This window comes from Tenrec ecaudatus, chromosome 2, assembly GCF_050624435.1.
Source record: "Tenrec ecaudatus isolate mTenEca1 chromosome 2, mTenEca1.hap1, whole genome shotgun sequence".
Taxonomy (NCBI): domain Eukaryota; kingdom Metazoa; phylum Chordata; class Mammalia; order Afrosoricida; family Tenrecidae; genus Tenrec; species Tenrec ecaudatus.
In genome coordinates this window covers 89214632-89242247 of record NC_134531.1, presented here as the reverse complement: position 1 = coordinate 89242247, position 27616 = coordinate 89214632, and the positions used below count along the sequence as shown (strand labels likewise).

At 40.2% G+C, this 27616-nt stretch overlaps 1 protein-coding gene across 1 annotated transcript in view; it reads right to left on the bottom strand.

Annotated features, from left to right (window-relative positions):
- The window catches only part of ADGRV1 (adhesion G protein-coupled receptor V1), a 724059-nt gene that overhangs the window by 580353 nt on the left and 116090 nt on the right, over window positions 1-27616 (bottom strand). The window contains exons 18-23 of the mRNA XM_075542665.1: window positions 26432-26555; window positions 25446-25712; window positions 20941-21067; window positions 20070-20287; window positions 13623-14366; window positions 10913-11286 (exon numbers count right to left, since the gene is read on the bottom strand). Of these exons, the coding sequence (XP_075398780.1) occupies window positions 10913-11286; window positions 13623-14366; window positions 20070-20287; window positions 20941-21067; window positions 25446-25712; window positions 26432-26555 (1854 nt within the window). The remainder of the gene's footprint in view (window positions 1-10912; window positions 11287-13622; window positions 14367-20069; window positions 20288-20940; window positions 21068-25445; window positions 25713-26431; window positions 26556-27616) is intronic.

Below are 27616 nucleotides of genomic sequence, written 5' to 3'. Positions count from 1 at the left end.
AACCAAACACATATAATAATATTTAAACTTTAAACCAAAATTACCCAATGAAACCAGCATTAAACTGTACAACAGTGGGGGCCAGTTAATAAATAATGTTTACCTTATGCATATCGTTCTTACAAAGAAGAATCTATTAATGGAAACTGACCATCATTCATCTCAAGCACATATGTGACCATCAAGAAGCTGAGAGCCAAAATCAATAGTGATGATAAATATGAGTAGAAATAATAAGAATGTGACATAATGTGAAATCCGTAACCAAATGTCATTGGATTGTTTCTGTAGAACTTGTGAATGGAAGCATAATGGTTATATATATTGTCCCCCTCCTGAATGTTCTCAAGTTTGTAAAGACAATATATATATATATATCCACACACAATAAAAATAGGTACACAAGTGCTATGTATAAAAATGTAATAGAAAATATAATTAATAAAGACTGTACTCAATAAAGTACATTGTACAGTCTTGATTAGGGAAGAGCCTTCAATGTTAAAGGCCCATACAGAAATAACCTGAGATGATGCTTAAAAATTTAGCTTCCAGACTTATGAATTCATGGAGAAATGACATAATGTCTGAGTTTGCTTTAAGTAAAAATTCAGCCCAGAAAGAGTAAAACAAGATGGGCCAACGGCCAGTGTTGGAGCTAGGGGACAGGTACACAGGGTCCACTATTTTACTTTCCTGCCTTTGGTGTTTGAATGATAACTCTCAATTGTTTTTTAATTTAGCTTTTTGCACTCCTCCATTTCCACAAAAGATTCTGGCTTAAAAAGATGGTCCTGGAATGGGAGTAGAGTGCTACTTATATAATCATTTGTCAATTTGAGGATGAAGAGTGTAGGAGTAGAGTCAGGATAACCAATGAGGCTTCAATCCGGATATAGCCAATGAGGCCTCTGTGTGGACATGGCCTTCTCCTAAGGATTCTGGGAAATCCTGTTTTACATCCTTGGAGGTGGGAGATACTCTCTCACTCAGCTCACTCTGAGACGGTGTTCTACTGACAAGACACATGGAACTACGCTAGTGCCCTGAGCTGGAGAAGTCACATGGACCCCTGATGCGACCAGACCTCTGAAGCCGGAGAAGCCACGTGGAGACCCCTGCCAGCACTGATGCGACTGGATCCACAGGACTTTGTACCCACCGGCCTGTGATCATCCTGCATGCAGCGTCATTGCATGTTTCATGAGTCTGAAGAGGACTTTAAGATTGGTATTAGACATATGGGCTAATATCAGACTTATGGCCTTGGACTAAACTGGGATGGGATGTTTTCTGAATGTACAATTACCCTTTATATAAAACTCTCTCTTATACACATGAGTTCCTATGGATTTGTTTGTGTAGTCTACCCAGACTAACACAAGTAGTATCCAGGAATATGCATTGGACATTTCTGACCAAAATGGTTTACCGGCAACACTTTTGAGAAATCTTGTTCTAGATGTGAGTCGTAATTTGTAATGTCATGTGATTAAGATATAAAGAATGTCTTTTTGTTACTTCAAAGCTTTTTTCTACAATTAAATACTTGTCTAATTGCCTTTCAAATCATGATGTAAGCAAAAGGTCAGTAATATGAGAGGGCATGACATCATGTTATCATCATCACAACCATCATTATGTAGTTTTACTAGAAAGAAAAGGCTTTTGAACTGTTTCCTCAGAAATTCCCCAAATCATCTTCTTATCTATAGAAGAATAATAAGAGTGAACAAAACATGTCCTGAAATTTATTATACTATGTGTGTGTGTATGTAAAATAAGCCATGAATAGGCTTTAGCTATTGAAATAGAAAATTAAAGTTGAACAATTATACATCCAATTAATATATTTTTTAATTTGGGGGTGATGGTTATATCAATATCACTTATAGCTAAAGAAATCTACTCATAAGATATGGCGCCACATAAAAACTGGCACCATCAAAGTTTAAATAATATTCTAATTTCCACAAAAGGTCTTCCCAAAATGTCTCTAAAATGATGCTGAGGCTCTTCCTCTTGTTCAGTGACTCTCTACCAACCTTGTTTCCTCTGGGAGTGACCCCTCCTGATAATGTGCCCACAGTACATAAGTACATATGCCTAAAATTTACAAATGCAAAGCATCATCCAAATATTGTTAATAAAACCAAAATTAAAAGGAATGAATCATTATGAAACCTCATTACTTTTTAATCATTTGGTGTATACTTGTATAAGATATGGAGAGAGTGCTGAAAATGGTAGAGAGAAAATTACAGTAGACAGAAAACAACACATGGGCAGCAGTATAAAATTGTCAACAGGCTAAATATCCTACAAAATAATCCATCTGTTCAATATGGATTCCATTTATAATTCTAATACCTTTTAATTATGCATTATTAAGGTTCTAAAAAGCATATTTTATTCATTCCTTCATGAAAATGTATTAAACCCCGTTATTTACCAGGATACAGTGTATCTAGTTAGGAGGAAACAAATTGCAAAATAATACTGCTCTCTTAATGTATGTTAAGTAGCACGCTATGACATATGCTACACATTTTCATTATTTGTTTAAAATGGTATTATGAATTTTTTTCAAATAAATAGTAGTGTATGTCAAATGAACGATTAAAATTTGTAAAAATATAACTCTGAGAGAAGACTTTAAGGACTTTTTAAAAAATCATTTTATTGAGGGCTCTTACAGCTCTTATGACAATCCATACATATACCCATTGTGTCCAGCACATTTGTACAATTGTTGCCATCATCATTCTACTTGAGCCCTTGTATCAACTCATTCCCTCTTTCCCACCTTCCCTCCCTCATGATCCCTTGATAATTTATAAATGATTATTTTTTCATGTCTTATACTGACCGCTGTCTCTCTACACCCATTTTTCTACTGTCCGTCCCCCTGGGGGAGGGGGTAGTATGTGTCAATCACTGTGATGGGTGGGTTCCCCCATTCTCCCCCACACCTTTCCCTTACCCTTCTGGTATTGCTACTCTCATTACTGGTCCTGAGGGGTTTATCTGTTCAGATTCCCTGTGTTGCGAGCTCTTGTCTGTATCCGTGTACATCCTCTGGTCTAGCCAAATTTGTAAGGTAGAATTGGGGTCATGACAGTGAGGGGAGGAAGCATCAGAGAACTAGAGGAAAGTTGTATTGTTGGTGCTATACTGCACCCTGGCTGGCTTGTCTCTTCCTTGTGACCCTTCTGTGAGGGGATGTCCAATTGTCTACAGATGGGCTTTGGGTCTCCACTCCTCACTCCCCCTCATTCACGTTGATATGATTTTTGTTCTGGGTCTTTGATGTCTGATACCTGATCCCATTGACTACTCGTGATCACACATGCTGTTGTGCATGTTCTTTGTGGGCTTTATTGCTTCTCAGCTAGATGGCTGCTTGTTTACCTTCAAGTTTTTAAGACCCCAGATGCTGTATCTTTTGATAGCCGGGCACCATCAGCTTTTTAAGGATGTCTGGGGCCTTCGTGTCTTTCTCTGAAGACTAAGGTAGGTTAGACCCAAGTCCCAAATTTTTCAATTACCTGTGATGCATGTGAAAGCTGGACAATAAATAAGGAAGACTGAATGAAAAATGATGACTTTGAATTATGGTGCTGACAGAGAATATTAAACACACCACAGACTGGCAAAATAATAATAACAAAACTGTCTTGGAAGAAGGACAGCATGCTCTTTAGATATGAAAACACTGACACTTCTTCTTATGGACTTTGTTATAAGGACGGACCAGTCCCTGGAGAAGGACAAGATAGTAAAGTAGAAGGTCAGGGAAAAGGGGAAAGCCCTTCATCAGAATAGAGTGACCGAGCAGCTACAACAAAGCACGCAAGCCGCGATGACAGTGAGGAGGGCGCAGGACCAGGCCGGTGTCGTTCTTCTGCACACAGGGTCAATTTGAGTCCGCACTGACTCACTGACCCCTAAAAACAATGTCTCTAGAAATTTTAAGGGATTAAAAAATAATATCAGTATTACTGAAATAACATAATGGGAAAGCAAGTTACATCATCAGTGTTTTAAGTGTTGGACCGCGGTCAACTTCGTTTTGACTAATACAAGTGCCCATAATTCTAATTTTCAATTGAAAGCTCCAATATTTTTTATCATTGGCAAGGATTGTTAGCTACTTCCTTGTAAGTCACTGGCTTACTTCCTATATTTTCAAGAGCATGCCTGCCAAATGCCAAAGCCTGCATATCCAAACTTATCATTCTTTCAAATAAAAGTGATTTTCCATGGAAAGAGCAATTGATTCAGCTCATAATTCAAATTTTTCACATAAATGTTCTTGGAAACAAAGATTATATTTTGCAAATGCAGCAGAAGTGCATGCATTATATGTCCTTCCCATTTCACGATGCTGATAATTACAGGCAATTTGTCCAATGCCATCTTCATGCTACTTGGTATGCTTGAGTTCATTGTATCAATCTAACTCATTAAAAGTTTTCTTCCTTTATTCCTGACCAAATCTATCTTTCCTAATGACATATCCAAAGTAAGGGAGCCAAAGTCTTGCCATCCTGGCTTCTTAAGAGCATCTTGGTTGATGAACCTATAGAGACAGCAAGTTGAGTAAGGGTTTGGGGGAGGAGGCACAAGGGTGGAGGTGCAGTAAAAGGGAGAGAAACGATGTCAAGGAGTCCAGGGAGAAAAAGAATGTTTGGAAGCTGATTGTGGTAGCAATCGTACAATATTGCTTGAACTATGGAAGGATATGACATATATATGAAATCCCAATTAACAATAGTTCTTCAAAACTGTATTAAGGATAGTTAAACAACCACATATGTACAATGGTAAGTGAAAAGGTTTGCTATAAAATAATAAAAACCTTTATGTAAATAAAACAAAACTATTAAAATGAAAAAAGGGAAGGTTTGTTCATTCTTCTAGAAGTTCAGAATATACAATATTCACAATTTAAATGCATCAACTATGCTTCTGACTTCCTTTTTCATTGTTCAACTTTCACATGAATACCAGACAGCGAAAAAATGATGACTTAGTGCTCAAAATGACACCTTCACTTTTTTTACTATTTAAGAGAGGTGTTTTTTCGTTCTGTCTTGTTTTTATTTCCCAGCAGATTTGCTCAGGGCAATACATCATTTGAGACCTTGATTGTTACTTGAGTGGAAATTGATAGCTGATTTACAAAGAATAAAATCATTGACAACTTCAATTTTTTCTCCATTCATCCTGATTCTACTTATTAGTCCAGTTGTGAGCATTTTTGTTTTCTTCATGTTTAGACATAATCCCTGATTATATATTCAATTAATCTGGCCTTTCCAGTCATAATATGTGATGTGATATATTACAAATCTGGCTTTCATATGTCTATGTTTAGAATCCCATTTGAAGGGCATTATCTGCTAACAAGCAGGACAAGGATGAGATTAAGTTCTGTTTTCCTTAATGACTATCTTAGTTACTGTTACTAACAACAGATGTAAGGAGTGGCCTGGGGGAAAGCCCGGCTGATTAAGATTAGTAGAAGGAGGCTAGCGCCTACTGGAAACATCTTGCCAGAGGCAGCAGGTAATATATGCGTAAATAAGATACAGTTCGTAGATGGAGAGTAAATTATTCTATTTAGAGTAAATTTGATTGCATTACATAACTCCCACCAAACTACCTTTCTCTGCATGGGTCTGGTAAGCAGGTGGGGGAAGATAGATAGGATTCGCCTGTGAGTAATTGGGAACAGGATTCCTTGCAAGGCCATCCTGCTGCCTATAAAATGAGCCCACTGAGAAGCAGGGTGTGTAATCTCATCCAGGAGAAGAGTGCATCCGCTGGCCCTAGCATCTGGCTTACTTACCCCTGCCTGAACTTGGGATTTTGGACTGTACTGCACCCACCACCACATGAGACATTTCCTTGAATTTTGATGAGCTCTGGGGGCCAACAGCAGTGATTCACAGAACCCAGAGACAGGAGGGAAAATACTAAAGGGAGAAGTGGGGAGAAAACAGAACAGACTATCAGGTTGCAAGAGTTGGACTTTTGAGGTTTTTCAGTCTACAACTCCTTGGGACTAGTTTAGTATTTATTCTTATGAAAGAAAGTATTGCCACAATCCTTACAGAGACCTTGATCATCATTAGCAAGTGTTTCAAAAGTTCTTCACGTGTGCAAACAAGATTATATATGGCGGGTAGTTGCTAAGTCTCCTTGCAGTCTTTAAGCTGCTTTCTTTGAAGGTTAATTGTTCAGCATCCACTGCATGAATAATATGCAAGGATACAATCCTGGCAGTAGCATCTCCTTCCATTCAAATGACTGCCTCTCAATCCATCTACAGCTTCTGCAGAAGCACAGTGTCTGCAAGGTCCATTCTTCATAATTTAGTCTGCAATTTGCTATGATCCAAAGAGTCGGATACCTTCATGTAGTCAATAAAAATAGATAAATGCCTTTCTGGTACTCCATGCATTAGGCAATATCCACCCAACATCAGCACCGACATTCCTCATTTTATATACTCTCGGCAATCTTTCTGGAACTTTCTTGCAGTTCCCTGTCAATATACAGGTACAGTCTTTTTTATAATTTTCTTTAGCAACATTTTGCTACCATGAAATATTACTCTAATAGAGAACATTAAAAAAAATCAGGCACTAAAGGGCTGATGTTTTATAAAATTAGCATTTTCCCCAATTCATCTAATATACTCTTAAATGATAAGTACATTTTTAACTGTGGATAAATCAAAAAGCTAAACTTATACCATCAAGTTCATTCCAACGCATAGGAACACTATAGGATAGAATAGACCACCTCCTTATGGACTCTGAGAGCATCAATCTTTATAGAAGTAGACAGTTTCATCAACCTTGCAGTGAGCAACCCAACATTTAACCCAACAGAACCACCAGTTCTGTTTGGCTTCATTTCCTTGATTTGTGACAAGCTGTTAACAGACACACTCACCATTGTTTTTCCAATTAAAATGTCAGTAAAGTAGAAAAGGCAAATAGTATCTTATTATTTTTATAAAATTAGATTTCATTCTCGATTTTATGTGAGGAGAGGGTCAGGAAAAAATAATTTAAAAAGGAAAATCCCCAAGGACGTGGATTAACACAGTACTTACTGATTACTTATGCTGCTCAATTCCAAATACCAAACATACAATAAATAACAAGAGACATTAGCAGGCTCAAAGTATCCACATTTTTTGCAGTGGGCAGGGGGTAGGCATTAAATAGTTAAAACTTATTACAAATAACAAAGAGAATGTAGGAGAGTGATCCCTGATATATTAAAAAAAAATTTTAAGTAAGTGAAAGAATGGAGAGCTCACAGTTGGGAAAAGGGATCATGACATCTCCGCTGAGGAAATGTTGGAGCTGAGGCATGGAAGACTAAATGGGAAGATGGAAAAGAAAACAAATGATGCTCTAACCTCCAGCAAAAAGCGCAGCAAATCTGTCTGAACACCCTGACCAAAGGGGAGAATTTACCAAGAAGAGGTCACAGCCATGGCAGGGGCCAGGCCATGAAAAGGAGGGAAATCAGTGTAGGAAAGCTAATTTTACATGGCAGTAATGGGACACACATTCCATTTCTTCTCATCGCATCATAGGAGGAAAAGAGGGGAGTGGGAGGAAAATGAATACTTATTAACTGCAGAAAGTTAGCAAAAAAAGAGAGAGAATGAACCTCAGTGAAATGGATCAATACAGTGCCGGCATTATTCACTCAGACATAGCACCCATTATGAGGGTGGCGCAGGACTATGAGTTGGATCTGACTCGCTGGCACCTAACAACAACAACAAACTCCACCAATGCTAAGCTTTGAACTGGGTAGTTGGTCTTATCTCATTTAATTTCTCTTTAGTCCCCCACCTGCCTCAGGCCTCTAAGCCACCACTTGTCTCCAAGTTTGCGGTACTGTGATAACGCGAGCGTGTAGCTGTGAGGCTGGAATTTCAAAGGCCAACAGGCCCACGTAAAGCGAGCAGGCTTCAGTGGCGCTTCCAGACTCAGAACAATGAAGAAGGACTCAGCTCCCCCGTTTGGAGGAAGTAGCCCCTGAAAACCTTGTGCAGAGCTCAGAAACACTGCCAGACACTGAGGCCTAAGGAATGGCAGCGGAGCACTGTCCGAGACAGTGCCAGACTGGGAACCTTTCCAGTGGGGGGTGGTTGAAATGTGACCCAGCAGGAGGAGCTGCGTTCTCGGGGCTGAGCCAACCATGGTGACGTGATTGGAGTAATGCCTGTGGGAATGGAGCCTTCAGGCCCTTCATTTGCTGATGGCCACGGCTCAACGTAAGAAAAAACAGCTGTGAAAATCTGCTAGTGATCTGAAATTGGAATGTTCCAAGTTCCAATGTTCCAACTGGGAAACAAGAAGTCATCAAAAATGAAAAAATGCATAAAACTTAATATTTTAGGCATGAGTGAGCTGAAATGGCCTGGTGTTGGCCATTTTGAATCAGAAAGTCATAGGATTTACTAAGCTCAGAATAACACAATCCAGGGGAATGGCGTGGCATTCCTTGTTAAAGGACATTGGAAAATCCATCATGAGGTACAATGCTGTCTGTACCACAAAAGCTAGTGATGAAGAAATTGAGAAATTCAACCAATAACTTCTGTATAAAATTGATCAAACAAGAAAATTTCACAAAACCAATGACCTGCTCCTAGCAAATATCTTTTTTCCAACAACACAAAAGGTCATTATAGACATGAACTTGTCCAGATGGAATACCCAGAAATCACACGAAACAAGAATAGCAAGGCCTATCTGTAGACAATTGGACATCCCCTTACAGAAGGGTCATAAGGAGGAGATGAGCCAGCCTGGGCGCACTAAAAGCACCGGTGAAACATGCGACTTTCCTCTAGTCTTTAATGCTTCCTCCCCACCACGATCAGAACCCCAGGTCTACCTTGCAAATCCAACTAGATCAGAGCATGTACACGGGTGACCAGATTTTAGCATTGGTAAAGCGGGACACCATTGATAAAACGCATATCCTGGAGAAATAGCCACACGGCAGCCGAAAACCGCATACCCTAGCTTGTTGTGCATTCTTTCCAAAATTTGGGACTTTTTAAAAACGCCGCGGACTTGGGGAAAATTGTTAGAAAGCGGGACTGTCCCACCAAAGGCGGGACAGGGAATCAGGACAGATAATCCCTTCAAGGGCAGTAATGAGAGTAGCAAGACCAGGAGGGTATAAGGGGAAGGTGGGGGGAGAAAGGGGGAACTGATCACAATGATCTACATATAACCCCCCCAGGGGGATGGGCAACAGAAAACTGGGTGAAGTGGGTGAAGGGAGACAGCATTCAGTGTAAGACATGAAAAATCATAATAATTTATAAATTATCAAGGGTTCATGAGGGAGGGGGAGTGGGGGAGGGAGGGGAAAATAAAGAAGAGCTGATACCAAGCGCTCAAGTAGAAAGAACATGTTTTGAGAGTGATGATGGCAAGAAGTGTACCGATGTGCTTGGCACGTGTGTATGGATGGATTGTGATAAGAGCTGCACGAGCCCCCAATAAAATAATAATAAAAAAGAACGGCACGGCTCTGTCTTACATATCTTGTACATGTTGTCAGGAGAGACCAGTGCCTACAGAAGGACATCATGTTCAGTTAAGCGGAAGCACAGTAAAAAACAAGAAGGTGCCAAGGTGATGGATTGGCACGGCGGCAGCAACACTAGGCTCAGGCAGAGGACCAAGTCGGGATGGGCCAGAATGGCGCAGTGTTCATGCTGGTGTGCACAGGCCGGCCCCTGGGGGTCAGAAGCGACTCGAGGGCCCCTAAAGACGACAACAACCAAGCTTCACTTTCTCACCTGGAGGCTGCAAGGAGTAATAATCAATACCGGATGAACCAATATTATAAATAATCAGAGAACACTGCATAAAACTTAGCATGTTAAATTTCTCTGATGACTGAATTTGTATTTAGAAGCCTTGTCAGTTTAAATAAAAATAATTATTTTTCTTTCAGTTGTTGATTTGTATAGCATGTGTGCTTCCACGTGTGAGGTGCTCATTTCCTGGAATGGAAAAGACAAACATTCCAAAATCTCTTCTGCGTGACACAAATGGCAAGAGAAGCAGTAAAACACTTCAGAGAGCCAGCTCCTTCAGACTGCACTACAATGAGACCTACCATCTAAACATTTTAAAAGCTTTTCTTACGGATACTTTCCTGAATCACTTTAATTTACATGTATACACATAAGCATGTTGGTGTCCGCTTGCCAAAGGAAAGCCTCTCGTTTTTGGCACCCACTCCTGGAAATGGAGCTGTTACTGTCACATAGAACACCTGTGGAGGCGTTTCATGGGCTCTCGGATTACTGGGAAAGAAGTGATAAGGAAGTTAAGATAAGGTCTGATGAATTAAGTTGGCCAAGAAGTTTGATGAGAAATATTCATAGCCAACACAGAGAAATGCTGCAATACCTATTTAATGTGTTTTTCAAATGTGGAAACACTCTAAAACATATTTCAACTGTTTTTTTCCATTACAATGATTCCCACATGCTTTCAATATGCATTATTCTTTTTTCCTGATACACTATCCAAAATGGTAGCCCCAAATAATAAATTACATGCGTTGTATTCCCTGTGAGCCCTGTGGACTGCATTAACTGTGAAGCTCTTTGCTAACATTTGATTTGCTTAGCTATCACTTCTATCGGCTCATTAAGCTTCTGATTCCACCTGGAAACTTCCAAGAGCAGCCACCATGTCATTTATATTTGAAACCACTGTCTCTATCACTGTTTAAGGATTAGAGTCGAACACCATGCAAGCTTACCAGAGCAGAGATACTTTCAAATTGAGAATCCACCTACAATACTTTTCCAACTATCAAAATTCTCCACACACCCGCTTACCTCTGGTATGCAAGTTCCCGTGAAACCAAATAAGCCATTGGCGTTGTCACTTTTCTGAATTATTAATCTCGCCGTAGTGTTTTCTTCAGAAATCCGAGCTCCCCCTTGCACTGAGACAAGCTTAAGAATGAACAATTCTTCGCCTTCCTCTTCGTTGTCATCTCTTGCAGAAATAATGAATGATTTGTTGGTTTCTCCTTGTCTGAACTCCATGTATCCAGAAATGGGGTGTAAGTCACTCTTTGCAGGCCTGGCATGAAGTTCGTAAATCTCTTCCAGGGTCAGTTTCCGCTCATAAGACCTCACATCTTGCATCAAACCTGTGAATCTGTCATCGCCATTCATCCCTGCCCCAATTCTCAGAATGCCAGGACCTAAAAGGAGAGCCAGGTCAGACTGTTACCATTTCCACAATTCTGGCATTTGAGATTTCAAATATGAATTAGAAAGCAATTTTATGAAAAAGTACTCCTCAGTAAGTAACCCTTTGCATAAGAGGAAGATTTACAAAAGGCTCGAAAACTCTCTAAGTGGCCACGATGGGTGAGAACCAGCCCCAGAGAGCAGCCGTGGTCTTTGTTGTCCTGGAGTGAATTTTAAGAACGAGTCCGTGAGGAGCCCGGGTGGCATGGTGGTTGGCACTTTGGACGATGAATTGCAGAGCCCGCTCCGTGAAAGAGAGGTGAAACTTTCTACCTCCATAAAGAGTGACAGCCTCGGAAACGCACGGGGCAGGTCGCCTGTGTCCCTCGAGGGACATTATGAGGCACAGTCAACGCAATGGCAGTGAATCTGGTGTTCGTTTGAGATCATTCATGTTATTATAATATTCTGACCTAAAGAGATTAACTCTTTAATTTAGATGCTGTCCTTAGATCCATCAATCAGTCAAATCACATTTCTGGCCAGAAAAATAACAAAACATACATGAACCTTTATTATGTACATTTGCACAATAAATTTTCTGTAATTATTTCTATTATACTTATATGCAAGACATTAAAATTTGTGAAAATGGAGGCAGGACCTGTGAGAAACTCGTCTGGAGTGAAATACAGTTGTGAGATCTCAGTGAAAAAGCTGCCGTGGAACCAGGATTCTTCTTTATCCAAACTACTGACATAGTGAATGTAGAAACGCAAAGATGGCTCGATAGAAACAACTTCGTATGCAAATTTTAGGGACTTTTTCATTTCTACATCACTCAGCACAGAATTTATCGTGAACTTGGTTTGATACCTAGCTTTGTTTAAAGAAATGCAACATTCCCAATCATTTGTATGGTGATTGGTTGGCTAAAACTACCCCACAGTTAAAACGGTTTCAAAATTAGTACTGCCAGCAATATCGGCAAACACGGCAACTTTTCTGCATAGAAAGCACCCAGGCAAATACAGTTTTCCTAATTGAACATTCATTAAGTGGAATGAATTTCCCATCCGTGGCAAGTTTATTCAGAAATTGTTCCATAAATGTATGTCCATATGATGACTGTGAAAATGTTGCGTGCTACATTAATGTCACAGACAGAAATCACACACCCATGCAGTATGGCTCACTCTATAGCTATTTGTAAAAATTCCCACACCGTTTAAATATATGATGTCAATAGCACTAGTCTAGGAGGGTTCGTTATGATTCCAGGATAGGTGTATAAAAGGACTTAAGTACTTTTCTTTCATCACTTGATCATTTTCTTTAAAATGAACTTTTTTAGCATATATTTTTATTTTATACGTGGTGCTTTTGGTTTATACATGCTTGTAATTTGGCTTGATAAGATTTATAAGCCTTACAGAATAAACCAACTGTAATTAGCAATGTAAAGCATTAATTATTGAACTTGAATCAGATTTTAGAAACTTATTCCCCCTCCCCCACCTCTGTGGTCTTAACCAAACTGAATCCTCCAAGGATTTGCCTACACTATTTTTGAGAGAGGAGATAACGTGGGAGGTGAAGACTGATGCATGCATGATATTGCATAAATTCAACATTCTTTACAACAACTGGTCAATGATTATAAACAAGATGCCTCTTATGTAGTGTTAGATACTGAGGCTTGGATTTTATATTTAATATGGGACTTACTTTGGATATTCAATTAGCCATGAGATTCCTAGCCTTCTGAGGACTAGATCTAAGATTATTCCCCTGAGAAATGATGAATTTATGAGGAAAAGATTTTGAGACTGATTTATTCTGAAATGAAATATCAATGTTCAAACACCTACTTTTTCCCCATAGGAGTAGACATGAACAAACCAATGCAAAAGCATATGACTGTCCCATAGGATCTGTTGTGATTAATACAGTACTTTTCTTGTGTGAGTCTGAACTTACCACGATAGCACAAGTATGATTTCAGTGGATTATCTGGAGTAACATCTGAAATATGGGCTTTTCTTTTGTGTTTGCTCCTTAAAACTATTACTTTTTTCCTAACGCAAGCTTGCTTTGCATCTATCAGGGTAAATAAAATCTTCAGCTGCCTTATCAGGAATGCTAGGAGGGTAACACTTTTTCTGCTTTTCATCTTTTATTTAGTTTAATGTACTATTTGATTTGCGGTTGAATGAATGTAAATAGAAATTAAAGCAGATATGAAGGAACAGCAAAGGAATTTAATTAAAGTACAGTTTTTAAATAACTGAAAGCTTGTTTGTTTTTAAATAGGAACTAGTGTCCTGATTATGAAGAAGACACTCACCATCCATAATGGCTTCTCCTTTAAGACTCTTAATTCCTCGGGGCATTGCATTTCCATCGAGGTAAAATTCAAGTATGCCATCGTCCAAGATAATTAGGAGATGAAGCCAAACATGTTCTTCCAAATATTTCCTAACAGTCGCCTTGGCAATGTACGTGACGTTGGAACCCAGGGTTTTGTAATGAAGGGAAAGTGTCACATGGGATTCGTTTGTGTGGAGTTTTACCCCATAGTAGATGTTTCCGTTCCCATCATCCTTTGCTATAATAAATCCATTTGTGTTGGCATCAGGCAAGACCCAAGCTGAAAACGTGAAGCTGGCAATTGTGTTGTTCCTAGATGGATGGTATTTAGGGTTCACCGTCCCAAAGGCACCCTGGTGTCCACTGAAGTACAGCGCATCGGCTCCACTATAGTGCCGCCGCATGTGAGGTTGTAAATGCACAGTGCTGGGGAACTGAGCAACCAGTAAAAAGTCCAGCATTGCAGGCAAACCAGCCGTGAACTCGCTGGAGAGAACTTCCCATCCTACTCGTACATCACCAAAGACGCCCTGTTGCCTCAAAATAGTGAAGTTGGTTACATAAGATATATCGTCTTCTGAGAGCACATCTTCTGCTACTTCTCTCTCCAAACACTCTGGGTCCAAGAGGAAAACCCCAAAGGGGTCATCATTCAGCGGAATCATTACAGTTACCTGGAGATTTGTTTCTGCTAGTTGGCCCCCAGGACCCGGGGAACCACCTGTAATCAGAGAATGCATAATACATGAGAAAACACATGTTGAGTTACTTCCCAGCCTAAGGTGATGCCACCACCCATCTGTCAGCTTGTCATATTGTGCTGGCTTGCACACTGCCATGGGGCTGGAACTTATGCCATTGCTATTTCAAAGACCAGCAGGCTTACATATAGTGGAGAGGCGCCATCAGAACTTCTGGACTCAAAAAGATTAGGCAGAAAGGCTCTGGTAGTCTCTTTCTGAAAGTTGGCCACTGAAAGTCTATGGATCCCATGAGAGCATGGTGTGATACAGCGCTGGAAGGTAATGGTCACACAGTGGACTCGAACCTGCCAGTGATCACAGAGATGATCTGACCAGGCAATGTGGGGTCTCGTTGCAGTAGTGACCTGACATGACAGAAAACTGTGGGCGGGCTCTACTCTGTCACACGGGGCCACAGTGGGTCAAAACTGACTCGGTGACAGATAACAACAACAAGGGCTTTTTGCTACATTCTTAGGGGCATGATATCAAAGACCACGCTCCAGTCTCATTTCTGTCATCTTTGTGGTAGAAATTAATTGATAGCACCAGTTATTACCATGACTTCTTTTCGACAAAATGTTTTGTCAATCTGTACTTCTTTTCGACAAAATGTTTTGTCAGACTGAAGATATTTGAGGTGGGAAAAAACTACGTACTCGTGTCAGTTTCACAAGACAAGCATGCTCAGATCACAAAATGAACACTGATACATTGATGTATCTTTCACTTTGTAGGAGTGTGTTTTAAAAATCAGGAAAATAATGTTCAGTTCAGAAGAAAGATTTCAGTGGCTGTTGGGGGTGGGAAGGGAAGGAGCGGAAAAGAAGGGAGAGACCACAGGTTCCCAGGTGCTTCTGGGCTACTGGCCCTTTTTCAGCAGAAACAAAAAATCCCTTAGCCTCCCACCATCCAGGACTAAAACTTCTGTACTATAGCCATATCTCCAGGACACAATGCAGTTATCTGCTTTTGCAGCCCCCCTCCCTAGATAATTCTGCCATCCCCTGAGGCAGCGGTCATTCCCACCTGGGGAAACCCTGGTCTAGAGGGGAGATGTGCTACCTTTGGTGAAGGGAAGATAATATACTGCGAGAGAGAAATGGGGCAGAGGGGGGGGGGAAGCTTATTGGGGGGGGGGGGTTAACTTGCTGAATTAAAAAAAAAAGATGATCTGACATATAAAACCCCAATTAATTCACAAGAAAAAATGGGGGTAAGGACACTACTCAGGCTACTGTGTTGTGCATGTACACTGAGAGGAAGAAGGGACATGGGAAACCACTTATGAGGCCACTATAGTAATACAAAAGTGGAAGGGTTGAGAGATACCATGCTGGTGGCTCACACCAGGATGCTCTTTGTAGCAACTGAGTTAGTTCCAACTCATAACAACCCTATGTACACAACAAAATCAAACACTGCCCTGTCCTGCGCCATCCTCACAAACATTCTCATGCCTGAGCCCGCTGATGCAGCCACTGAGTTGATCCATCTGGTCAAAGGTCCTCCTCTTTTTCGCCGCCCCACCACTTTACAAAGCATGATGTCTTTCCCTGGGGACTGGCCCCCACTGAGAACATGTCCAAAGAACATGAGACTAAGTCTTGCCAACCTTGCTTCTAAGAAACCTTCTTGGCTAGACTTCCTCACAGACAGATGTTTGTTCTTTTGGCAGTCCATGGTACTTTCAATATTCTCCACCAACACTATAGTTCAAATTTCACTATCTAACTTTCATATGCATGTGAAGCAACTGAAAATACCAATGCATGGGTCAGGCCTATCTTAATTCTCAAAGTAACACCTTGCTTTTCAAAACTTTAAAGAAGTCTTGTGCAGCATATTTGCCTCCTATAATGCACAGCTTGATCTCTTGCCTGATATTTCCTTGGGAATAGGTTGTGGATTCAATCAAGATAAAATCCTTGACAATATCAAACTTTTCTCCATTTCTCATAATTTTATCTAGTGCTCGAGAGGCGAGGATTTGGGTCGTCTTTACATTGAGCTGTGATCCACACTGAAGGCTGAAATCCTTGATCTTCATCAGCAAGTGCTTCAAGTCCTCCTCATTTTCAGCAAGCGAGGCGACATCATCTACAGATTTCAGGTGACTAAGCCTTCCTCCAACCTTGACGCTGCATTCTTCTTTATATAATCCAGCCTCTCAAAGTATTTGACCAGCACACAGATTGACTAAGTAGGATGAGAGGATACAACCCTCACGCACTCCTTTCTCGATGTTCAACCATGAAGTACTCCATTACTCTCTTCCCACAACTGCGTCTTGATCCATTTACAAGGTCCACCCAAGCACCCAAGTGTTCTGGAGTTCTCTTTCTTCTCAAGGGTACGCACAGTTTGTTATGATCCACACAACAAAATACCACTACAGTCAATAAAACACAAGTAAACATCTTTCTAATATTCTCTGCTTTCAGTCAAGGTCTGTCTGACATCAGCAATGACTCCTTGTTCCACATCCCCTTCTGGGCCTGGCCTGAACATCAAGCCAACCTCCCATCAGTGTATTGCTGCTACCGTTATTGGATGATCTTCAGCAAAATTTTGCTTCCATGCATCATCAGCGGTGTTGTCCTCTGACTTGAACATTCTGTTGTGTCACCTTTCTTTGGAAGAGGTTCAAATATTCATCTCTTCCAGTCAGTTGGCCAAGTAGCTGTCTTCCAAATGTCCTGGCATCGATGAATGGGCGCTAGCTGTGCTTCATCGGCTTGTTGAAACCTTTCAACTGGCTTCCCTTCAAATCCTGGAGCCTTCTTTGCTTAATACTTTCAGTGAAGCTTAAACGTCTTCTTTTGGCACCATAAGTTCCTGCTCAGAGACCAGCTCTTGGAATGGTGGATGTTGACTAGTTCTCTTTGGTACAGTGACTTTGTGTATTCTTTCCATCCTCTCATGATGGGCCCTGCATTGTCCAATATAATTCCCAAGGAATCTTTCCACACTGCAACTCAAGGCTGGAATGTCTTTCTCAAGTTCTTTAAAATATGCTGGGCAAGTTCTTCCCCTTTTGGTTTTCTAATTCTAGATCTTTGTATATTTCATTCCAATATCTGAGTTTGCTTCTCGACTTTCCCTTTGAAATTTTGTTTACAGCTCTTTGACTTCAGCATTTCTTCCATTTCTCTTAGCTCTGTTATAATGAAAAGCAAGTTTCAGAGTCTCTTCTAACATCCACTTTGATCTTTTCTTTTGTCTTTTTAATGACCTTTTGCTCTCTTCATGAACAATGTTCTTGATGTCCCCCTTGAATAATTTAATTATCTTAATAATTATCAATGCGTCTTGATTGGATGTTTTATCAACTTTAGACTGAAGACATTGGTAAAATTCTTCAATTTCTGCATCACAAATTTTAGTGCATACAATTCAATAATTTTATTGACTAGATTTAGTTGAATGCAGATAGACTTACCCTATCACAGACAGCATTGAATTTCAAGATGGGTCTTGAAATATCCTTTATGATGATGAACATAATGCCATTCTCTGGAATCTGTCATTCCTGACCAAGTAAACCATGATTGTCTGTTTCAAAATGGCCAATAGTCCATTTCAACTAATACCTAGAATACTGATTATGTATTGCATTTTTGTGACTTCTAATTTTCCTAGTTTCATACATTCATACTTCATTCATTCCATATTCCTATGATGAACTGATGTTTTTCCTCATTTTAACAGTGCCCCAACAGCAATTAAAGGTAAAGAAGGCTTTACTCTGCCAACCTTTCTTCAACCCCATCATTATGATCAGCTCTACTTTGAGAAGTTAGCTCTTCCTCAGTCATATTTTGAACGCCTGCTTACATGAGGAGCTCATCTTGAATCTTTGTTTCCAACTTCTGCATTTTCACATTGTACTAACACTGACACTGTCCTGCCTCTATTTATTAGGTTTTCAGTAGCTGATGACATTTTGATGCTATCCATAAGGTTTTTAGCAAGAACCCTGGTGGCGAGTTGGTTGCTTGTTGGGTTGTGACCTGCAAGGTTGGCAGTTCAAAACTACTAGCAGCTCCTCAGAAGAGCTGTCTACTCCCCTAAACAGTTACAATCTCAGAAACTCACAATGGCAGTTAGTTCTACCCTGTCCTATAATGTCGCTATGAATCAGTATTGAATCTATGGCAGTGAGTTGGAGCTTATAAGATTTTCAGTGGCCAATTCCTCTGAAGTGGACAGCTTATTCCTTCTTCATTGTCTGTATTTAGGAAGCTCTGCTGAAATCTGTTCACTTTGGGTGAACCTACTGGTATTTGAAATACCAGTGACATGGCTTCCAATACCACAACACACTGACACACAGGTGGTGGCACACCAGGATGCTAGTACAAAAATCATGAGATGTTACTGATTCTATATTTATTTTGAAAGTAGATCAAGAACATATATTTAATACTTAAAATCAGATAGTCAAGATATTAAGTTCTTCATTGCATTTCCCATACTGTTGCAATTATTTAACTAAAATATAAAAATTTGGTGATGCAATGTAGTGAATAATTTAATATGGCCTTTCTAAAGCCATAGTCATTGTTATTTATACCAATCATCGTTTTCCTAATGAGTCTGGGTAGTAATGTGGGGAAGACCCTGGTACATTATGATTCAGTTATGAGTGCTTGGTAACAGTGTTCATTGTGATTGCCCTTCTCCTGAGTAGACAGGGCTACCTCAGAAGTAGGAAGGGGACAGCACACGGCCAGCGGAAGAGAAGAGCCAGAAGTGGAGCATGCACTTTGCAACCCAAGGTCCCTGTGCCTCGACCCTCCTTGAACCCGGAGAGAGCTTTGACATCAGAAGCATGGCAAAGGAATAGCAACAGAATCAAGATCGAGAAGCTGAGACAGAGTGGTGAATGTTCCAACCCCCAGAACAAATAGAGCTGAGTTCTTCTCTGGTGGAGCAATGGTTACCTGCCTGATGGCTAACCTCAAAGTCTGAAGTTCTAAACCACCTGCCACTCTGTGAGAGAAAGAGCTCTTCAAGAGAAAGACGTGGCTTTCCACTCCTGTAAGCAATTACAATTCTGAAAACACAGGGGGGGGCAGTTCTACTAGAAGGTCACAGGGTCCGCATCAGCTCAGTGGCACTGGGTTTGGTTTTCGGTTTTCTGGGAAGGGGGCTGACCTGTAGAATCGAGGGTCTCTGTCCACTCAACTGGGGTAGCTGGATCTTGTTGACCAACGGAGCTGGGTCTGGGGCTTGCATTGGAGTGGCAAGCCTGTTTGAACTGTACTGGCAGTGCTAACAGCGCTTTGTACCGCTGCTGCAAGCCAAGAGGCTCGAGGTCAGAGAAAGGCCTGCCTATGGGCACCGCAGAGAAGAAACTATCCTCACGGAACGCCTATAGCCTACGCATTTCTCACCTGGATAGTAACCTGTTAATTTCCCTAATAAACCACCTAATTGTGAGCAGGTGGTTTTTATGAGTTATATGTGGCCACTGCAATTAATTATTGAACCCAGCCGGGGAAGTAGAGTGCTCTGGGAGAAACAGTTGATGCCAGAGGGTATAAGAAGGGATCGAGGGTGGAGGCATGCCTGACCTCTCTGCCTTTTGGGTGCCGGAGGAGTTCAAATATGAGCCCCGTATCATTTCATTTCATTTTCTCAGATAGTAAAATAAATGAGAAAAAAAACTACTCCACCTGATATATTCACAAGTTTTAAAATATAAAATTCATTGAACTCAGGAATTTTATCTGCAAAAGCATGCAGAATTATTGGTTTTGCTCCCTCTCCATCCATGAAGTTCACCGTTCCTGAAGTTTCATAGAACTCCTGTCCAGGCCGCAAAGCAGATTCATTCTGAAACACCTGCCAAGCCACAGAAACATTGCCAAAGTGTCCTCGGTGCCGCAAAATCCTACATGAAAAATTAAAGAGAAGTGTTTTTATAAAAAGCTTGTAAATAGCAAGTCTGACTCTATTGAGAGCTTCTTGTGTTATTTGAGAAATACCCTTTTCCTATGATCCTTATATAAAACAACTAGCCAGTCCTACTAAACAAAAAAAATAATACAAAGGAAAGAGTATTGTTAAAAATCATAAAATAAAAAATAAACAATCATAAAAGTCACTAGGAAAAATCCAAATAGGAAAACTAAATCTAAACCCAATATAAAATATTTATTTTGGAATTAGTAAATAATCTCTAAAAGATAACATTGGGTTAAGAGAGTTGCCTTCCATTTGAGAAAAAAAGTTCCTAAAGACTATATATATATATAGTTTCTCAAGCCGGACAAAGAAAAAAATTTTAAGGTAAAGAAAATGGGGAAAATAATTTATGATTAGTAGCTGACATGTTCATATTTTTAAACAAGTGTCAAAAATATAAAAAGCTTCACAGTTTATTCTCACCATAGAAACAATTCCATTTTGAAAAATTTTAATCATAAAAGATTCTTTTGAATTATGGAAGATTTTTTAGTTATGAAAGATTCATAACATGTGAATTCAATAAAAAGTTTTAACATTTTATGCAAACCCAAATTTATCTTAGCCATCTCGACTTACCAAAATGCATTTGTCTTTCCTTCTTCTACTGCTTTGTCTATGGGCTCAAGGGAAAAAATACCGTTTGGATCATCATTAGCTTCAATGATCACTGTTGCTACTCCATATTCATACACTACTGTATCACCTACATTAATAAAAAAAGAGAGAGAAATATTAAAAAGATCACTAGGCTACTGTTACATTTATATATTTTAAGTGAAGAAATAGTTTACAATGAAACTCAAAATTTCAACAATAATTTCCTTACTGACAGACACTGAATAAATACAAAATTCTGCTCTATTTCTCCAGTGATATTTCGTAACATGTTTCAAAGTTATTTTATATATATCTTTGGATAAATAAGAGTACACACATGCACATATACACGCACAAACATATATAAAGAGGAGATAGTTACCTCAATAAATTAAATGAGAAAAAGTTCCTATTCCTGCCACTAAGAAAACACTACAAAGGAACTACATTATTGAAAGATATCTGAAATACTTGTCACAATAGAATGCTTGCTTCTACAGCTATTGAGATAACAAAACAAATAATTTTCTAACTCAAAAAATGTAAGGTCATGTCTTGATCATAAAACAATGGAAGGATTATCTCAGAAAGTGAAACAATTCTCATCCATGGTGACTGGAAGCCGTGCTGAGGCTTTCCTTAGATCGCCACCTTTATGGAACAGCATTTGATCTGGTCACACGATGAACTAAGAAATCTCTACCGCATTGAACTTGAATCCGCTCTACTCCCATTCCCTGCAGAGCCAGCTAGCACCGGACTTGCCTGCGTGTCTCTGTTCCACTCCCAGGTGCAGTTCCTATGCACGCAAAAGCCCTTCTCGTCTCTGCTCGCTGCGTGGTCATTCCACAGGATGCAGCTCTCGTGACAGTTCTTCTAAGAACTGTGCCTTAGTGAAGTGCCTCTCCACTGTGTTCCCACAACACGCGGAACGTTGTGGATTCTTGCAAGACGAAATCGTTAACAACTTCAATCCTTGATCTGTTTATCATGATGTTATTTATTGGTTCAATTGTATTCTTGTTTTCTTATCCATATTGAAGGCTAAAATCCTTGATTTCATCAGCAAATACCCAAAGTCCTCCTCACTTTCAGCAAGCACATTTTTCGTCTGCATGTTGCCAGGTGTTAATAAGCCTCCCTCCAATTCTGATGCTGGATTCTTCATGTAACCCAGCCTCCCTCATGGATACAGCATACAAATTGAACGAGTCTGATGAGAAGACACAACCTGTCGCACAATATTTTTCTGATTTTGCACCAAGCACTATCTCTTTTGTTCACACAACTTCTTGAACCACGCAGGTTCTGCAAGAGCACAATGAAACATCCTGGCATTTCCACTCTTCTAAAAGCTATGCATAGTTTTCTATGAGCCACACAGTCAAATGCCGCTGCACAGTACATGAAATACAAGTAAGTATCTCTCTGGTATTCTCTGTCATGAGGCAAGATCCATCTGACATAAACAATAATATCCCCTGTTCCATGTCTTCATGTGAATGTCAGGCAACTCCCCGTCAATGTACTGCTAAAACTATTAGTGAGTGATCTTCAGCGAAATTATGCTTGCATGCAATACGGCTGACAGTATTCTATAATTTGAGCATTCTGTTGTGTCACTTTTCTTTGGAAGAGACACAAATGTGGATCTCCTTCAGTTGGTCAAGTAGTTGTCTTCCAAATTTCTTGGCATAGAAAAATGAGTACTGCCAGTGCTTAATTGCCTGGTTGAAACATTTCAATTGGTACTCTATTAATTCCCAGCGCCTTGTTTTGGGCCAATGTTTCCAGTGAACCTTGAACTTCTTCCTTAAATACCCTAAGTTCTTACTCATATGCTGCTCCTATTTTTTAATACTTTTATTGGGGGCTCTTACATCTCTTATCACATTCCACACATTCATCCAGTGTGTCAAGCACATTTGCACATATGTCGCCATCATCATTTTCAAAGCATTCTCTTCCACTTGAGGCCCTGATATCAACTCCCCCTTCTTCCCCCTCTCCCCCACCCATCCTCCCTCACGAACCCTTGATAAGTTATAGATTGTTTTTTCCATATCTTACATCGTCCTCTGTCACCCCTCACCCACTTTTCCATTATTCATCCTCCTGGAAGGGGGTTCTAGGTTGATCCTTTTGATCGGTTCCTCCATTCTCCCCCCACTCTCCCATATTTACCCTGGATTCCCTGTGTTGTGGGCTCTTGTCTGTAGCAGTGTGCATGTTCTGGTCTAATCCAATTTGTAAGATAGAACTAAGGTCATGATAGTGGGGGGAAGGAAGCACCAAAGAGCTAGCAGAAAGCTGTGTTTCATCAGTGCTATACTGCACCCTGACTGGCTCATCTCTTCCCTGTGAGCCCTCTGTAAGGGGATGTCCAATTGTCTACAGATGGGCATTGGGTCTCCATCCCATCCCTGCCCCCATTCATGGGTATGATATTACTCTGGGTCTTAGATGTCTGATACCTGATCCCATCTACACCTGATGATCACACAGGCAGGTGTGCTTCTTCCATTTGGGCTTTGTTGCTTCTGGCTGCTCATATCTTAAACCGGTGGAACATCGACTAGTTCTCTTTGGTACAGTGACTCTGTGTATTCTTTCCATCTTTTTTTGATACTTCCTGCATCATCTGATATTTTGTCCATACAAACTTTTAATATTCCAACTTGAAGCTTGATTTTTTAAAATTTCTTTCAGTTTAAGATATGCTGTGAATTTCTTCCTTTGTGATTTGCTCCCGCTAGGTCTTTGCACTTTTCAGTATCATAGGCACACTTGTCTTCTCGAGCTGTCCTTTGAAATTTCCTGTTCAGCTCTTTGACTTCAGCATTACCTTCGTTTTGGAGTTTCTTTGTACATCCACTTGGATATCTTCTTTCATGTCTTTATAATGACCTTTTGCTTTCAATATGTAATGATTGAATTCTGATTTTCACTAATCAGAACTAGTGCTTGGAGAAATGATTGTGTCGGGATTGAGAAAGTATAAGATAAGCTCGGACATCTCCAGTGATACCGAAAAATTCACGGCCAGCGAGTCAATTCTGACTCTTAGCTACTCTACACAGGGTTTCCAAGGTTGTAAATCTTTATGAGCGCAGAAATCCTCATATTTATCCTTCAGAGCACCTGGTGGGTTTGAACTACCAACCTTGTGGTTAGCAATCCAACACTAACTTACACAACAGTATTGCCAGATCCCCTTCAAGGAATGGTAAATACACAGACAAAGCACCCATCTCACACAGGCTATCACTGGCCACATTTAGGATAATTTGGTCATCAAGATCATAGCAGTTTTAAATAAATGACCCACTACATTAAAACTGATAAATATATAACTGAAAACGTTTCAGAAAAACCATGAAATAGCTATTAATTAATAAGGGAAATAATAGTAGTTTTACAGTGAAAATGACTGAGAGTCACCACCTTAATTATGGTAAAGGTAACTAGTACAATAAAGGGATAAAACAGAATCATGTACCAACTGATTGGATATGGTAAGAACACAGCAGCATTTCTGTGAAAATCCTGTTAATAATGCATAATTGGAGTCTGCTAACCACAAGGCAACATCAGACAAACCCAAAATGAATGACATTCTACACATTATCTAGCCTGTAATATACTATGCTGAGAAACTATTCCAGATTGAAGAGATTAAGGGAATCTGGCAATTAAATGCAATACACAATATGGGAAGTGGATCATTTTGCTAGAATGTGTATTAAAGGGACAAGTAAAGAAAATTGAATGGGGTCTGGGGATTACAAAGCAATCAGAAGTTTAATGTTGACTTCCTACTTTTCAGAAATGTCAGTTTATGATGATATAGAAGAATGTCTTTGCTTATAGGAAAAACGTACTAACGAATCTGGAAGGAGATGGTACATTATGTCTGCAACTAACTCTCAAAAGATTTGGGGGAAACATCTTTGTATTTCTAAAAGAGTAAAATAAATATCAAGAGAAGCTATAGTTAACTAAGACTCTCTGCCATCGCGTCGATTCTGACGCACAGCGACCCTAGAAAGCAGGGCAACACTGCCCCTGTGGAACTCCCAAGCAGCCACTGGGTCAGCCACCTCAGGAACACCGCTCCCCACCAGTCAGCAGCCCCCGCAGGGAAGGAAAGCACTTCAAGATGGCTTAAGCTTTTGAGGAACTGGAGGAAGGCCAAAGGCAGCTCTGTTCTCAAGGTTCGGTGCTTTTACCCATGGTTTCTCTTACTTACGTAAGTTTCTATTTGTGGCACATTGCGAAAAAGTTTTTACAATATTGCCAGTATGTAAAAGGTACATGAAGGTTCGACCTCAAACACAGTTCTCACCCAATCCCACAGGAATACAACCAAAAATAATGATCATCATCTTGCTCTGAACGGGTCACAGATAACAGTCAGTACTAATAGGCATCTCAGTAAAACAATGAAATAACAGACTTTCACCTTAAAAACATGATTCCCTTACCTGTTGAGTTAAAGAGGTTTATATAAAAGGCCTCATCCGTTTCGGGGATATCATCTTCCTTGACAAATACCAATATGCTCTGCTCTCTCCTCCCAACGTCGAACACAAGAGTTGCCCCCTTTTCAATGGGTATGAAGTCTCCTTCCCTGGCAGTGGCGCTGCCATCGCTGGTGGCATGCTGCACAGCGCAGGCGACCTCAACAGAGCCATTTCTCACCACGGCAAAGGAAGCAGCCTCGCCTTCCTGAACCCTCACGACTCGAGGTTCTGAAATACCCAAAAAGGAAGGGGAAAACAATGTCACCTACATAGTTTCCAATCACGTCTACCTGCCTGCATTTCCCATCTCCCCTGTGCTGTTCCCAAAGAAATGCTCTGCACTATTGGCTGAAAATTTAACTCCATTCCCCGCTCCGCTGTGAGTCCTCCTTCCGTAAGGAATGAGGCCAGCAAATTCAGCAGTTAACAGCATCCCTCTTTAAGAACTGCGTCTACAGTGGAATAGACCTGATTCCTATGTTAGACGTAAAATCCTTTTCAAACAGAAAGCAGTTAACCATTGCTGAGAAAACCAGTCCATCAATGTTATGTTAACTGAAGGTTAGTAATATGAATCAATAAGTTTTAAGAAGTTTAAAGGGTCTCTGCAATAGTAAAATTGATGTATATACAACCTTTCTTTAAGAAAACATTGGATACCAAAAACCTCACAAATAAAACTTAAAATGCCTCAAGTGGCAAAAATAGTTCTAATGATAATGATATTTAAAAAGGGGGGGGGCCTAAATTGATATATCCACTAAATCTTAATTATAATAACTTCAAATTTTAAAAGAATCATCTGAATGACTCATAAAATCATATTTAACTAATTATTACATGCACTGTAGCTAAAATTTAAGATAAAACTCATCCTTTTAAACTAACTTATTTATAGACTGATGGGAAGAATGCAAAATCACTCAAATCAGATAGCAGTACCACACCTGCAAAGAAAATGGGGTCGTCATTTCTTCTAATCCTCAGCGTTGCAGTTGTTTGATCCCCTATCTTAGCCCCTCCGGTGGCATTGAGTAGGGTAACGGTAAATTCTTCCATTTCCTCTGGAATCTATTAGAAAATGTGTTATCCAGGTTTAAATTCGGGTGATTGTCCATGTAATTTCATTACATATTTCAAACTTATTTTTGTATTCAATTAAAATTCAGATCAAAAAGGAAAACAAATGTTCTAATATTATTTATCCAAACAGCCTTTTATTTTACAACTATAAAGTCTAATGAAAACAGGGATCATTTGCCTTACATAAACTAGAAGCTCTTATCACTTCTGTAAAAACTGCAAACATAGAGTAAGTCGAATATCGTTGCTACTATGGTTCCAGTTCATGCATGCGAAAGTTCATTCCAAACAAACAAAACATGTCTCCCCATGCCTCTCCGCTCCGTACATGGCTACAGCTGCTCTCTGTGACACTGAGAGGCTCTCTCTCTCAGTAACGCAGTCTCCGTCTCCTCTGGATGCCTGCGTGAATGAGGACCAAGCAGATAGTGGCTGCTGGGGGCATCTGCTGCTGTTATCAGGTGGCACCAAGTCGGTTCTCATGGCAACCGAATGTACAACAAACAACAGAGTGCCCCCCTGTCCTGCAGCCTCCGCACAATTGTTCTTGTTTGAGCCCACTGCCGCAGCCCCTGGGCAGGCCAACTTATTGAGGGCCTGTCTTGTTCACTGCTCCTCTGTTTACAGAGCAAGATGGCCTGCTCCAGCACTGCACTCTCCTGATGTCAAAGGTACATGAAGTGAAGGCTCACCACCCGGGCCTCTCAGGAGCATTCAGGTTGAACTTCTTCCAAGATGGATTTATTTATTTATTGGCAATCCGGGGTACTTTCAATATTCTTTGCCAGTGCCACAATTTAAATGCATTGATCTTTCTTTAGTCTTCCTTTTTCAATGTCCAGCCCTCGCGTGCCTCTGAAGCCATTGAAAATACCATGGTTGGGGTCAGGTGCACCTTGGTCTTCAAAGTGACAGCCCTGCATTCAACACTTCGACGAGGTCTTGTGCAGCAGAGGACTCACTCCTTGACCTTTATCAGTACGTACGTCAAGACTTCCTCCTCTTTAGCAAGCAAAGCTGTCATCTGCTTAGCACAGGTTGTGAATAAA